The sequence below is a fragment of the Chlamydotis macqueenii genome, chromosome 7 (genome assembly GCF_036417535.1).
Source record: "Chlamydotis macqueenii isolate bChlMac1 chromosome 7, bChlMac1.mat, whole genome shotgun sequence".
Lineage (NCBI taxonomy): Eukaryota > Metazoa > Chordata > Aves > Otidiformes > Otididae > Chlamydotis > Chlamydotis macqueenii.
In genome coordinates, this window is record NC_141562.1 from 7,835,103 (window position 1) to 7,851,252 (window position 16,150).

Consider the following 16,150-nt stretch of genomic DNA (forward strand, 5'->3'; position numbering starts at 1 on the left):
AAAAAGTGAGCTCAAGAGAGAACACTGTAAAGAAAAGCAGAGAATCTTCAGTCTTGCCACACAACTCAAAACTGTCTGTTGCCTCAAACTTGCTCATAGAGATTATCCTGACAAGTGCAAGAGTGCTGAGCAAAAAATCTATACTTCAATATTACTACTAATTCAGTGCAGAAATAAGAACAGCAAAAGCATGGACTATGCATTATTTATTTAACAGCTAACTATGTTAAGAGTGCCAAATTGAAATACACGGAGCTTTTTCTTTTTAGAGTAAAAGTGATCTAAATGCTTTCTTACTTATGGTGGACTGAACAATTAGTAGAAAAAGCTAACCACACTACATCTACACTAAGACATTTTAGATTCCACAGATCCAGATGATATTTCATTAGAATCCTACTGGTTTAATTCCTGTGCGTGTCTTTGGCTTTTAGATTAAGTGGCAGTACGCAAGCGCATGCGATGGTTGCGAACGGAGCAAGCACGTGTAATACAAACGGTTGCTAAATTTAAGATACAGTCTCGTCGCACTGGCTGAGCAAGAAGCGGGCGGGCGCGGAGAGCCGGGGGAGGGCGCAGCTCCTTCCCTCCGCCCAGCCCTCCCGGGGGGCTAGCCCCCTCTCCAGCCCCGTCGTGGGCCACCCGTGGGACAGCCCCGCGCCGTGGGAGCGGGAAGCCGCCTGCCATCGGAGACGGGACGGGACAGGACAGGGGCCGTGACTGCGGGAGCCCCAGCACCCATGTCCGGTAAGCGCCGGTGGGGCGCGGGGCAGCCCTACTGGGACTCGGCCGGGGAGGGAAGGGGAGGAGAGGGCACCCTCGGAAAACAGGCAGTCGCCCCCCGCCCTCCCCACTACCAGTTTGGGTAGGAAACCGACGGACACGCGGGCGGTAAAGCCATCCGATCCCTTTGGAGGCAGCGAGGGAAGCAGCAGGCAGTGAGGCGGGGGTCTGCCCCACCCCGCATTCCCTGCCCCCGGCATCAGCGCTTCTCTGGGATAAACCTGGTGCCTATGGACGGCAGACAGGTCCCCAGCACTGGCCACCTGGGGATGCAGTGGTCCCACAGGTCTCTTCCATCTCCAGCTGCCATGATCCTGTACCACAGCAGAATACATCACATCAGTTTCTCACGAGGACAGGTGGTTAATTTTAAGAGATACATATTTCCTCCCTGCACACAACAGATTCACCTTATTTCAGTGGTTGATTTTGTGACTGGTGTGACACTGTGCCTCAGGCTACTGGTTCTGTTGCTGATCTACTCAGGTAAGGTGGACTAAGAGTAAGCCAAATTCTCCCTACCCTCATTAAGTCATAGGCAGCTTTACTGAAATGGGTAAAACTTTACCTTATATCTACTACTATGTGAAAATAAAAAAGCAGAGTTTGAGTGAATGGCAGAGGGTGGGCCGTAAATACGTAACATCATTCTGCAGTGAACAAATTCAATACATTAAACTCATTAACAAAGAGATTGGAAACTCATTCTCTGGCTCCAAAATCAGTGCACAGCTGCTGTACTAGATATTGCATCACAGCGCACCTCAGCTTCCTGTCCTTAAAATGCTGACAAACTGGTGATGGGGGAAGACAGGACCGCTGGTGAGAGTCCTGAAGACTTTGAAATGGAGAGGACAAGTTAGAGTCGTGTTGAGCTTCCTTGAAATGTTAAGCTTTAAGATACCCATGTCAGACAGTAAAACCACTAGCCAGATAAATATTTGTGTTGTTGACAGGACACCTACATGCAGTGAACCATCCATTTCAATTATGCTCATGGGAATAAAAGCTTTTTTTCCTGCATCAGGGCTACTAAGCTGTCATCAAATGGCAATCTGACTCAAAAGTGACTCAAGCATGCCCTACAAAACTCACAGGAACACACACAGAATTTCCATACCCAGGAGAGCATTTGTTATGGATTTCGTCATACTGTGCCTTCTTATGAAAGAAAACTAAGTTACCAGTGTAGCACAACCAGGCTTGACTCTGTATTAGTATTAACCCATACCATAAGTCTGGTACTAATACTATTGTACTAACAGCCTGGCTAAATGCTGAAATGTATTCAGCCCACCTACCAGTGGCAAGGACAGCAAAGTGCCTGCTGCTGTGGTATAGCCATGAGCAGGGTGGTTTCTCCATGATGCTGGGAGACATGAGTGATTTTTATGATCCATGGGGAAGCCAGCCAGCCAATTCCTGCAGAGAGCTAAGGCAACACACCTGGAGGGGAGCTGCAAAAAGTTGGCTCCTATGACTGTACCAAAGGCAGGGAAATGAGCTAGAATCAGATAAAGGCCTCTGAGGCACTACGGCCAGGTTAGTTTTATAGCACAAGGTATTTGTGTAAGGGTTCTGTAGTTGAAGGACATTTCCTATCAATTATTGCAACACTGCAACCATGAAAAAGATCAGCAATACATGTATTTGCAACTCGCTTCCTAGTCTCTATAGCTCTAATCAATAAATTAAACTGTGTCAAATTAGTTTTGAATTCTTATTCAAAACTACTACTAGGGTTGACTAACTATTTTGTACTTGTATTTACTTGTACCATCATACAGAGGTGGCTAACTGCAAGGTATCTACCAAGCACAGACAGATAAAAAGGAGAAAGGAATAAAGCAAAATCAGTTCTCTACCTAAAAGCAGAGAAGAGGAAAAAAAGTCAGTACCAGTTGTGACAGAACCCCCAGGTCGCTTTGTTGCTTCAGTTTCACAGAAGACCCTGAGAACTGGCAGTACACATACTCAGCAGATTCTGAGCTGCCTCCCATGGCTGCAGAGGAGAAGATAATTCTACCACTGCTTTCAGACACAGTATGTTCTGGTAGGATCCATTCTCAGTTGAGACCTAGTCACATCTCGACGCATCAGTACTAGTTTAGTGGTAGGCCAAGACAGCGTGGATATAAGGTACAGTGCAGAAGTGGCCTTTCACTCTAGCATACTCAGCAAACATGAGAAAACAGTGAACTGAGCCCATTATCAACTGTCTACCCTTGGTCTAGTGAGAAATTCTCACAACAGAATTCATCATACTCGTATTAAAAACATTTACTAATTTTCCAAATTTTTTTTAGTGTAAAAAAACAAAACCCAAATTATACAAGATTTGGTTTTATCGGGGGTAATCAAGATTCAGGAAACAGTGTTTAGTGGATAATTAAGTTTGACTTTACAGATCAGGAAACACATGCATCCTTAGAAAGAAAACAATGCAGAGCTTTGCCTTGTTCCTTGTGCCAGGATCTATTCTAAATTCAACAGAAATGAATAGTTGGAAGAATAAACCAAAATAACAGTACCTTTTGCATTAGGGTCCTCCCAGATTTTCTTTTTCTTCTGTTATGAAAGCTTTAGTGCTTCTGCCATACTAAAGTAAATTCTTATGCTAACATAAAATAGAAGCGCAAACAACTCTTTGGGTTTTGGGTTTTTCTTGTCTTTTATCTCTTACGTTGCAGTCATTGCCAGCATATCTGAACACTCTTCTGCCGATGTCATACATCTCCAGGTGTTGCTTGATGCTATAACCAAAGACAAAAATATGCATGATGAGCAGAACAATTAATTTGAAAATAATTTTGGAATATAAATCAAGTTTTTCAGCTTTAATATTCCTGTCTACCCCCAAAATGTACATAACTTTGATCCTCCTATGATGCTTCATGTGCTTCTATGTTTGAACAGAACAAGCAGTTGCTGTTGCTGGAGGTGTAATAGGAGGGATCCTTTTATTTGTTCTCATTGGAATAACTGCATACCTGCTCTGGAAGAACTTTTGCCACCTCCTTTCTTATGAAAAGCTCACAAGTTCTGTCAAAAGGAAAAATGCAAATGCCATTTTTCAGCATCAGCCAACTTCTGAAATTCAACCAAAAAGCACAAGGTACATATTTTTATTTTGTTCTTAAAGCATACACTAATAGTAATTTATTTCAACTTATCAAATCTCAGATGTGGGGGTGATCTAAATATATGCAGGTACAGAAATAAATGACGCTCCTAAATTTCATGAAAACATCAATCACGTTCTGGTTTGTAACTCTGGGAAAATAATACTTTCTGTAACTATGAACACAATGATTATTTCTGATTTAGGTAAAAAAAGATAATACATTCAAGTGTAATTGGTGCATAGATAGCTTTATCTGTTACCTAGACAAATTCTGCCTATGTTCCAAAGCCATTCCTGGTGGTCTCATAATGAAGCACCTGAGAACCAAGCAATAGGACTTCAGTTCACAAAGGAGACTCTCTTAAAAAGTTAGTTACTGCATGGCTTTGGGGCTCTAAAACAAGCAGCTGCAGTTAATTCTTCCTTTCTTTTGAAAGATCAGTTCTAAAGAAGAAGAAAGGGAAAAAGTAAGCAACCTGTCTGAAGAATTAAGATCCCATGTCCTTCACTGGACCTTTAGGCAATATACAAATAAAATCAATCATAAAACAATGAGTATTTATATTTTCTACTTATGCATCTCCATAGAGGTTTTTACAAAATTGTGAGTTTGGTTTCATATTTAAACCAGAAGAGTCAGTAGCTGCTGTTGTTCTGAGCAGATCCAGAAGCATTCCATTTATCATTCCACCGACACTGCATGGGCAAGACTGGGTTAACCTGACGAACCAAGAACAGGTTCAGGAAGACAGTGATCCCTACATGATTCCTCAGTCTGGGCCACGGTCATCGTTACATTCTTTGGGTATGGCATTGTAAAAATGGCGCTTTTTAAAGATATTCTTCTAAAAGGTCACTTTATTATTATGAAGCATGTTTATTGGGGGCATACCAGACATAGCATTACACAGTAGAAGCTCTAAACACTGTATGTATATATATATATTTTTCATATATATAGGAATTGGGTCAGAATGTAGCCATGAGGGACCTTGCAAATATGACAGACAAAGCAATCTCTCTCCGAGGTTTGTCAAGGCACAACATGAGTGCCATTCAGGAAGTATTTGATTGTTGTCCCCATAAACAGCAGAGTGACCAGTTGCAGATTGCAACAACGAATACCCAAAACTATCAAGGTACAGTCACAGGATAAGGGAAAGAAAAGGAAAGTGGTGCAGCCTACAACTACTCCCCTAGATCTGAAGGAAAAGGAATTAAAGTAACAAGTTATGCAAAAATGGACTGCTAATAAAGAGATTAATGTGATTTCCCGAAATACAGCAGTGGTTATAAAAATGCCTGCTATAGTCTGGAGACTAATCTGAGGGTGCTTGTTTTTTATTTCATAAAGCTGGAGCTTATGTTGTAGGAACCATTAACCCACATCTGTACAAGTTTCCTGAAGACAAAAGCGAGATGGAATTTCCTGAAGGCAACATTGGCCGCCTCTGGTTCTCCATAGAATATGAGCAAGAGTCAGAAAGGCTCCTTGTCTCCTTGATCAAAGTCAGAAAACTGCAGCCTCCTGCTGATTCCTGTAGTCCATTTGTGAAAATCTACTTGCTGCCTGATGAAAGAAGCTACTTGCAGTCCAAAACAAAACGCAAAACCGTTAACCCACAGTTCGATGAAAACTTTGTTTTTCAGGTACTTTTCCTTTTGATGAAGCAGATTGTTGTTTGCAAATACTGATTTGTCAAAGTACATGTTTTCTGAAAATTAATTTTCTACAAACTTCTATCAAGACAGAAGTTGTTTCCACTGGAGACAGGATTTATTACTGGGGCTTCTGCAGATCCTGGGCTACTGAAGTGTGTGGCTTCAGAACTGATCTTAGCACCAAAGCTGAAGATTCCAGAACTTGCCTTGGGAATTATGAAAACTCCAGTTTAAATTATGGCTGAGCAGTTCAGCCTAGCAGTTCTAAAGTCCAGAAGTAATCTACACTGAACTAGTGCTTTCACAGCATTCAGTTTCTTTGCTGCGGAAGTAGGCTAGAAACTACAATTCATGAGATGTCTGGCATGCTATTGGCATAGTGCTGTAAAGCTAGGAGCTTGGCTCCCTATGCCAAGAGGCTTTCAGCAGGTATCACAAGACAAAAGCTTTAAAACCAAAAGAGTTTGTGTTTCAAACAACTGAAAAAAATGAATGTTTACAGATTTCTAAATATTTGTGTCAAAGTCAGTGGATCATATAACACTGGATCTGTACGAGTTGAAAAACCGCCAGGTAACCTCACATTTTTGAAATGAACTCATTCTATTTTAGTTTGGATCTTCAAACTCCTGCACAGCTAAAACTTCAGGCAAATTAATAAAGTGGACTTCAAATAATTAAAGGAAATCTCCACCTACCTTTAACGCACTTTGAAAAATTCTTCCTTTGAAGTCATGCTAGAGTAGAAAATTATCAGATGTTTTATAATTATTAATATATTCTTCCTTTTCCTGTACAGGTTTCCAGTAAGATGTTGCTCCAAAGGACTCTGAAGTTTTTGGTTTATCATGTCGATAAACAGAAGAAGCATCATCTCCTAGGCCAAGTTATCTTCCCACTGAAAAATGAAACATTAACTGATGACAACAAACTAGTCATATGGAGAGATCTGGAGAAAGAAAACTTGGAGGTATGTGATACCAGGCTGCCAGGCATTGTGGAAATTCTATCATCTTACAAGTATGGGAGGGGTACAGCTGAAGTAGAATATGTTGTACCAAATGCAAAAGTATTTGATAAACATTTGGAATCAAAGTTCCAGTCTTAACAACCTGCAGATCCAAAGCTGTTGTATGAGAATTATCCTACTGCTCAGAAACAGTCACATGCGTTAGGACAGAGTTACATAAGAAAGCAGCTTTTGTTATTTGCTTCTGTTTTAAATTAATAAAAGCAAAAAAAAAAAAAAAAAAAAGAGGAGGCAAGGAAACAGGCATCACATGGAAGAGATAGGAATTCAAAGGTTCAGGAAGGCTGATTAATTGGTTCTAATGTTGTCGTAGTTCAGCCCCGATCGGACCAGACTACGCAGTCTCTCTCTCACTCCCCCCACCTTCCGAGAAAATAGGGAGAGAAAATATAAGAAAAACGGCTCGAGGTTTGAGATAAGGACAGGGAGAAATCCTTAAAGTTACCGTCACGGGCAAAACAGACTCGACTTGGGGAAAACTATTCATTTATTACTACAAATAACAGGATAATGAGACAGAGAACAAGATAACCTCCATCCACCCCTCCCTCTTCCCAAGCTTAACATTATCTCTACTACCTTCCCCCCCCCGAGCGGCACAGGGGGGAAGAGGGAATGGGGGTTGTGGTCAGTTCATCACATGTTGTTTCACGCCGCTGCTTCATGGTCGGGGGAAGAACTCCTCGCATTCCTCCCCTGCTCCGTTGTGGGGTCCCACCCCTACGCCACAGTCCTTCATGGAACTGCTCCGGCGTGGGTCATCTCTTCCACGGGTGCAGTCCCTTCAGAACAGCTGTCCCAGCGGGCCCTCCACGGGCCACAGCTGCCTTCAGGCATCCACCTCCCCCGGTGCGGGGTCCTTCACGGGCTCCAAGTGGATCTCTGCTCCTCCGTGGACCTCCATGGGCTGCAGGGGGACAACCTGCTCCACCATGGTTGTCACCACAGGCTGCAGGGGAATCTTGGCCAGGAGCCACATTACTCCTCCCGCTCCTTCTGAACTGACCTTGGTGTCTGCAGCCGTTCCTCACAACAGGCTGGTAGATGTCTCTCAGATCTTTTTTTACATCTTATTCACTTCTCATCTCCTCTCCACTTCTTGCAGCCGGGCTGGACCGAGTCGGGCCCAGTCGGCTGCCTGGCGAGAGGCCAGAGGGTGAGGCCTGCAAGGCCCATGAGGCCTGCGCCTCCCCCTCTGCGCCTCTGCCCCCACTCAGCTTCTTCACATCTTCTCTTCTCTTTTTTTTTTTTCTGTTTTCCCCTTCTTAAATATGTTATTGCAGAGGCGTTATCACGGGACATTCTGCTACAAATCGGCTCGGCCTTGGCCAGCAGCAGGTCCGCCCTAGGCCCCGCCGAGTCCACTGAACAAAGGGGAGCGACTTCTAGCAGTTTCCTACAGAAGCTACCACCTTAGGCCCCCCCTTACTAACAAAACCACGACAAATGTCACAATAGCATAAAGCCATTACTCGCATGCCTTGGTGTGGCAGAAACCGGTAGTATGAAGAACAACTTTTCTCCCCCCATTTGTCTGTGTGAAGGGAGAGTTTTTCAGATATATTTGACAAATGTTGTTCTGCTTCCAAAGCCTCCTTCAGACTATGGTGATATCCAGTTCTCCCTCAGCTACAATGACTATCTGGGCCGTCTCACTGTAGTGGTTCTGAGGGCAAGGGGATTGAAGCTCCAGGAGGAGAGCCATGCTGTCAGTAAGTGTGATATCCTCTCTGCTATCAGCTCCAGAATTCCTGTTTTAATTTGCTCCTTCCTCATCTGTCCACCCAGGCTTGCACTGAGTGACTCTGAAAAGAACAAATAAATATCCAGGTGATTTAATTTGACTGGAAACAAGTCATAGTTTGTTACTGGGGTAATTAGATTTTGATAACTCAGTTCTGCTATGTTTTTTGTTTGTTTCATAATAAACTGTCTCACATTATCAGTAGCAATTTTTTTTCTCCTGCTTTAATACAGTGCACAACATCTCTTTGCTGCGCTCCAATCCAGAGAAGGTGGCATTTCAGGGGATATTGATATTAGCAGAATTGCCTCAAGGCAAAAAAAAACCAGAGGTAACAGCTGTAAGAATCACTGGCCGTTGTTCAAAGGACCATGGGATGGAGTCACAATTTTTCTCCCTTACTGCAGTGAGGGTTTTCCTGCTCCAGCATGCTCTGTCCCCTTAGCCTCAGAGATAGTGTGTAGAGATTACCTCAAAATGCTGTTTAAAATCTAAACACTCAAAGCAAAAATAGATGGAAGAACCAAGCTTGAGTTTGAATCTGTAGTGAGATTTTTTTTTTTTACGGGCTTTGAAACTAAACAATATAAACACAAAATACACCCAGCAGTTAAGAAGAAGAGGTTTAGTTCTCTACATAGACACATCAATTATGAAGCTTTTTTTGAGGTTTCTTTGATGTGCTGTTACCAGGATGTTTAACTTTAGAAATGATGCCCTCTAAATAAGTAAATCTACATTCATAATGTTAGAGATAAATTTGCTCTGCTTAGGGTAAAACTCATAAGAGAAAAAAATGCAGTGAAATGAGAATATGGAAGTTTCCAATAAGCAGAATCATAACCTTTGCACTTGTTGAAAGAGATATTAGACAATGTATTAATTTCAGCAAACAAATAATTAAGATAGGGATGGCCAGAAAAAATACGACTGTTTCATGGCAGATGAACAAAGTAGCATAATGAACCAAGAGCAAATGCTCTGATTTTGCATTGTCTCAATAGCTTTACAAGAGAGGGAGAACACACTTAATACATCATGTCTCTGCCTGCAGGTTGTTGTGAGGTTCTATAGCAGATTCTGTTCACAGATTCTCTGGTAAATCCTGAAGAAACTGGAATAAAAAGTTTTCTATATTAACAGGGCTTAGCGCAACACTAGCCTTTGATGGAAGATAAGCAGTATAGGACAGTAAGAAGACATTTATTTTTGGATTCCAATCACTGAAGTAAATGTTTTAAGAAATAATAAAGTAACGAAAAGTCAAACTTTGTGCAAGCAGTTTACGTAGTAACTCTTTCCATATATAGCGCTTGGGTAGCAGCTCTGTCTTAAGAAGTCTGTTCTGGTAATCCTGCACCCTCCAAAACAGTAGTGAGAGCCTGCTGGATCTGTAGAAATAACAAGGGGATATAAGGAGTCCATCAGTGCTGTCTCAGTCCTGACATTTCTAACAATTTTTGCTATACAGATTGAACCTTAAACTGAATAGCAGGCAGTGATAAACACAGTAGCAGCATGAAATCTATTACTGCTTCACTGCAAAAGAGCAAATCTTTAGCCACCAATTAAGATATAATTTCTACATGCTTGCCACTAGATTTTGTAGAACAGTAAGGAAGAATGGAAAGTTTCAGGCTGCTTTGGATCTCATTGTCAAAGATTTACTGACTAAGACCACAGTGTGACACAGGTCCCCTTCAGGAAGCAAAGCAGTATTTTTTTTTGTTCTTGTTCCCACACTCACACAATTCTGGCAATATTTTCTAGAAAAAAAAAAAAAGAGGAGAGATCATTAATCTTTTCCTCAAGTTTTCTACAGAATCCCTTACCACAGGGCTAGAAGTCATTAGTAAAACCTTTTGTTTAAGGATTCTTCTTTGACTAGGAGAATCAAGGATGCAGAGTAAGAATATGACTGCTCCTTTCAACAGCTCTTAAATTGGAAGGTGCACTGCAAAACTGCATCTTAAGTACTTTGTGTACTCCCTGCTTAATGTTGTGCCTTGCCATGCTGCCATGTGTTTCACAAATTGTTCATGACATAATTTGATATTTAATACTGACTCTTGAAAGCAAGAAATTCCTTAAGCCTTCTCCCAACTGCCTCTGATGTATTTTCTTCTTGAATTTCTTTTTCTCCAAGGTGTGTATGTCAAAGTCTCACTTATGAACCATAATAAATTCATCAAAAGTAAAAAGACAGCAGCTGTTCTGGGATCTCCCAATCCAGTGTATAATGAAACCTTCAGTTTCAAGGCAGATCAGACAGAGCTGGATACAGCAAGCCTGAGTCTATCTGTGCTCCAGACTATCAAGGGAGAAAGTAAGCTATATAATTTATTACAGTTAAGACGTCATAAGTTCCTTACATATTGCAGAGATATTTAAACCTGGGAGGAACTAATTCCTTTTTAGCAATAGTCATGAAACATATACAAGGTTTGGGGTATTTCACAAGCTGTTTCTTTAAAAAGCAGAACCACTTATTTGCAGCAAGTATGTCTTTCAGAGGCCAAAGATAAACTCAATGGAAGACATAATTAACTGTAGGTAATCACTGTACTTTTGTTTCATTCTGATATCCTAAGAAAACAAGCTTATGCAATTACTTTCTGTGAACACGTGTGTATAATTCCCAGCCTCCAAAAATCTTGAAGCCATTCACTGTTCATAACCAAATTTGAAAGAACAGTAATTTTCATTATCACAGCAGTTCAAGCAGTGAGAAAGAAGAGAGTTTGCAAATATCCCCATTCACTGGCAGAAAACCTGATGCTTGAGGTCACCTCTCACTAGTTGTCAGAGAATCCAGTAAGGAGTTCTGCAAATATTTCTACTGCTCACAAGAAAAACATCTTCCCTACAGTGCAAGTATGATCTCAATAATGAAACATTAATACCCTCAATGGGATTCATAGGCTCCTAAAAAAATACTTTTAGGTGAGATCTTGGGCAGGTGCTTTGGCTTTGAGGATTGACAAGAACTAGAATCAGTACTTGAATCTTCCATAATTTTCACTTGTGGAGAGCCAAATGCTTTACAAACATTCTGATGTTCATATAAGGCAGGTTTAAATTATTTTCCCCATCCACAGCTGAAAAGTTCAGCCATGAAGAAACCATTTGCTCATTGGCAGAAGGTGATCAGTGGGACCCAAATACTGCGACTCCCAGCTGTCTTGCCCAGGCTAAAGCATCACACAGACTCCACTGAGGCTGCTGATGCCCGGAGCTAGGGCACGCTTCCACAGTACACTTGAGGTAGAGGAGCTGGGCAGACAGATCTGTGTGCCTTAAACAGATTCTAGTTTAGAGTGAGGCAATAAGGTAGGCCTGAATTAACTTACTTAGTGAAGTTACTGATTACCCACTTGCTGAAGTACTTTTTAATGGTGACTCTTAGCATGTAGAAACTACAAAAGTTGATATCGACAGTGAATTCCTTGATGAAAATTTTGGTTTAAAAATTAACTTTCAGAACATGCATTAGAGAAATGTAAGTTAATATTCTAAATCAGATTTCAGAGCAGCACTCACTGCTGTTAATCACTAACTACTTTTTTTCCCAGAAACACATCTGCTAGGACGTGTAGTAGTTGGGCCTTTCATGTACACCCGTGGCAAAGAACTAGAACACTGGAATGAAATGATCAGCAAGCCAAAGGAGTTGGTTAAACGATGGCATGCTCTCTGCCACAGCATGTAAACAGCATGGATTTAAAAAAAAAGTCAACCTTAAAATGGAAAAGCTGTCACTATGTTTCATAATCTAATGATAAAGGGTACAAAATCTTTGACCATTTTACACTCCTAATTAGACAAGAATAAAATAAGTAAATTCTTTCTTTGCCCAAACGCAGAGAAGATTTGGTCCCTGGTAGGCTGGAGCTCTTTCCTCTCTTCAAAATATATTTCCAATTTAATTAATATGCAGCAGAGTAAACAAAACAGGAGGACAAACAATTTCCCAGTGTTAGTTATTTTGACTAGTAAAATACAATTCTTGGGCATGGTTCTGGGCACAAATGATCATCCATCATGTGGATAGAACCCAAAATGACCTAAGAATTGTCAATGATGATACCAGGCCTAACTATTGACTTCATTGCATCACCACAGAGTAACTTCGCCAAAAGGGATGGAAGCCCAGTAAGCATGCCAAACCAGACAAAGCCCAAAAGATGTTGACTGACTACTAAATTTACAATTTATTTAAAATAGCAGCATTATATTTAAAGCCTCTTGAATATGAATGGTGGAAAGCACTGAGTGTTTATTGATCAAAAAAGTATCTGTTCATGTCCCTCAGCATAGTGTATTTCTTGCAGTAATTCAGTTAGATGTTTTCAGCTGACCTCGATGTACATCACTGTGTTGACGCTAAGGGAGAAGAATAAAAGCAGTCCTGAAGGGACAAATGATTCGAGACAAACACTGGAATACTCTGCAAAAGTAACACAAGGGACCTATCCTGTCCTTGTATACTTCTCCCTAAACACATCTCTGCTGGAGACAGAGCACTGGTAACAAGAACCTTGGGTTTGACCTGGTATGACCATTCTTACATTTAAAATCCAATTAGCTAAAGCCCCCAGGGCATATGTCTGTATTAGTGGGAGAGTTTTCTTTGTTAAGTAAATTACTGTTCTGTAAAGTAATTCACAGCAATTATTTTTAATAAAAATAAAATAAATAGGACATTTTTCTCTTCTTGTTTTTCACTGGGGACCTGAACTCTACCTTTCACGCTGTACAGTCATCAACGAGATACACAGACTACTGCAGCAAAACATTTTGAACAATTATGTTCCAAGAGGATCATGATTTCTGCAGCTGAATTAAAGCCAACTTCCTTTCAAACAGGATACATGAATTAAATATATTTTAAAAATTAAGCTTCTCCAGAGAGATGAGAACACTTTCCATTTTGATAATATTGTTATTATCTAAAGGAGATTATGAATGAGAATACATCTGAGAGGAATTGTAAGATAACAGACTCCACTTCACCCAATCCTCCATTTGAAATGTTACATGGTACCCTCAAGTCCGTCTTGCTAACTGCAGCACTGAATATAACATAAGCCTAGACTCATTACATTTAATTGAATTTTACAAAATGTTCAACCCTCATTATATCTCTGTTGAATGAGTAATGCCAGCCCCTGCAACCCCAAAGACCTGTTTTCACATTTTACTCCTACAAAATCACTGAAAACCAATCTAATAGGCAACATGTTCAATCTATGAAAAAAACCTATATATAAACTCTGTAACAACTGTATTACTACAATAAAGCAATTTTACAAGTGCATTATGTCCCTTTTTATGATTTAAATTATACCAATAAACATTAAAGATCTTAAAAGTAAATGGTTAGGAATGTTTCAGACTTGTGCAGGAAGATACATGTAATTTACAGTGTCTAGTAACAGAAATACCTGTAAAGTGGTAAGTCCCCTGACTCAATGTACAGTACAGTCCAAGTAATAAAAGAATGCATTGTACTAATGTGGTCTCTTTACTTCGTGGTTCTTATACATTTAAGTATAATACTTCCAGTTTGTGTGTTCAGTAATTCCAGCTAACATAATGAAGACATATATTTAAATGCACTTACCAATGTACTTGACTTTCCTGAAGGTCATTTAAGTGAAGTAAATGAGAGGTCCTCTTTGACTCTTCCTGAACAAGGGATTTATTCCAGTAAAGCAAGAAATATTATTTAATAAAGAATATCAATTGTCACATAATGGAGTAATTTTTTTACCTACTGCCTTTTACAGATAGTCCATCTGGTCTTCTGCTTGAGACTTCATGAGATGAAGGAGGAGGAACGATTTTAAGACTTCTCAGTGCCTAACAGTGCTTCATTTCCTCTAAAAAAATTTAAAATTTTCCAAGATGCATAGCGCAGAAAACCTCCATTCAAGAAATACACAAGAAACAGGTGTAACATTTCGTATGATTTTGTATCTTTCTCAATACTTCCCATTACTATTGACAAACACAGGAATTTCTAAAGCTCTGCAATAAATCTAGCGTGTAACTTAATGAAAGTACAACCCCATCAAAGGGCAGTGACCAGCAATTTACCACTCTTCTAGAGCAGAGATGAATAACGGGTACATTCTTGTTCTACAGAACAAGATCTTGGAGAAGAAGCCCTACTGCTACTCAGAGTATTTATATTCCCTTTTGGATCACTCTCTACCTTACTTTCTCCACCACTGAAAATTATACCTATAGGTCTTTTAGGAAGCCTAATAATCACCACCACCTGCACTACTCTAACAACAAGAGACCAAATGGATGTATTTGATAATTGCTTGCTCCTAATATAGCAGCACATTTTAAAAGCAGCAGCCTGATGAAACTGAAACAGAGCAAGATGCAGTGCACATGATAAAGGATCAGAAGGCTCCTTCAGAATAAATCTCTATGCCAGATGAAGGCACAGAAAATGAAACGGCTTCCTATTTGAAAGGCAGGAAGAAAAGTGAAATAGTGAACACAAGGCAGCAGGACCTAGAAATTTTACACAGAATTACTGAAGTGAATATAAGAACCAAAGAAACTATGGAATTACGGTAAATTTCTTCAAGTTAACATTGAACTATAGTGTCACATTTGTAGGCTGATTTCAAAAAGGAATACTGTTAAACAAGAGTCAGAGCGGTGATCTGAAAAATCATGAGAAGAGAATGAGGCAGTTGGGTTCAAGTCAGCTGGAAATACTTAACCACAGTACATAGAACTTGGAGGTTAGCCACACACAGCTCACCAATCCAGATGGCATAACTTCCATCCAAACTTATCCAATCATCCTAATGAGACCACACATTGACAGAATATTGAAACAATCTTAAGGATTTCCCTGATGCAATCCATGTCTGTTTTTCAAGAGTATTACTAAACTCAAAATACTCTCAATGTTTTCACTCATACAAGATCAACATTGGTGCTAATATCTCATTTAAATCCAAACACTAAAATTCCTCTTCTCTTCAACATAGCTTTCCCTGGCATTAAGAAATTCATATTCCAGAACCAGACACTACCGAGCAAAGCACAGTTAGAATAAGGTATAAAAGGCACAGATGCTTAGGACTTTCCCCAAGGTGATGGGTTAGGACAATGTCATCCCATTTTTGCCAGGTCACAGAACACTAAAGAAAAAGTGCTTTTACAATGAGGTGAAATTCAATCATTGCAAGTCTCTTGAATTCTCCTTTGGCAAAGCTGTGATTTTTCCACATTATCTTTAGTATAATTTATTAGCAGTAGCAAAACAAAGTTTTTATTCTTGATCATCACATGAGGACACTACAATTAGTCTCTTCTGTGACTGGTTCCTCCCTTGCCCTAGGCAAGTATTTTATTTGTATAAGGGGCTACCTAGTTTCTTCTGGAGATTTTTGTCCTGCCATTTGCACCTGATTCGCACATCAGCGGTGCTTGTGTTGAGCACAGGTTTTGGTGTCACTATGCTGACTTTCTTATACTGGTCTCAGGTATCTTGGCACAACAGGAAATTGATTTTGCTGGCATAAGATCAACATTTTATGCTCGTTGACAAAACTGCCAAGAGACTACTTCAGAGATAAGACAAAAATACTGGGAAATTATCACAAGACGGCTAGGGCTTAAACCAGAAGACTAAATTCACTATGAGAAGCAGAGCTGCACAAACCTGTTTGATCAATAGAATCTGACCAGATTGATCAGTACACAAGTAATTAAATACAGAAATGAGACAAGTGACCTTCACCTGAGAATTAATTTCTTCAAAGTCATCCAATAA

The 16,150-nt window shown here is 40.2% G+C and overlaps 2 protein-coding genes across 4 annotated transcripts in view; one reads left to right on the forward strand and one right to left on the reverse strand.

The window, feature by feature from the left end:
* Positions 1–3,826, reverse strand: part of GPRIN2 (G protein regulated inducer of neurite outgrowth 2) — a 34,351-nt gene extending 30,525 nt beyond the window's left edge. The window contains exons 1-2 of the mRNA XM_086751794.1: positions 3,774–3,826; positions 3,315–3,536 (exon numbers count right to left, since the gene is read on the reverse strand). The gene's annotated coding sequence lies outside the window, so the exon portion shown is untranslated. The remainder of the gene's footprint in view (positions 1–3,314; positions 3,537–3,773) is intronic.
* On the forward strand, positions 621–16,123 carry SYT15 (synaptotagmin 15). Of its 3 annotated transcripts, none has more exons than XM_086751797.1 (8): positions 621–747; positions 3,700–3,898; positions 4,570–4,712; positions 5,262–5,557; positions 6,369–6,539; positions 8,191–8,311; positions 10,490–10,669; positions 14,133–16,123. In XM_086751797.1, the coding sequence occupies exons 1-8, from the start codon at positions 741–743 to the stop codon at positions 14,165–14,167; spliced, it is 1,152 nt and encodes a 383-aa protein (XP_086607923.1). In that variant the 5' UTR covers positions 621–740; the 3' UTR covers positions 14,168–16,123. The 3 variants fall into 3 exon arrangements, with proteins under 3 accessions (XP_086607923.1, XP_086607921.1, XP_086607922.1); XM_086751795.1 differs by lacking the exon at positions 14,133–16,123 and adding an exon at positions 11,916–13,044; XM_086751796.1 differs by lacking the exon at positions 14,133–16,123 and adding an exon at positions 11,916–13,044 and having other exon boundaries at positions 5,280–5,557.
* Positions 16,124–16,150: the final 27 nt, after the last annotated feature.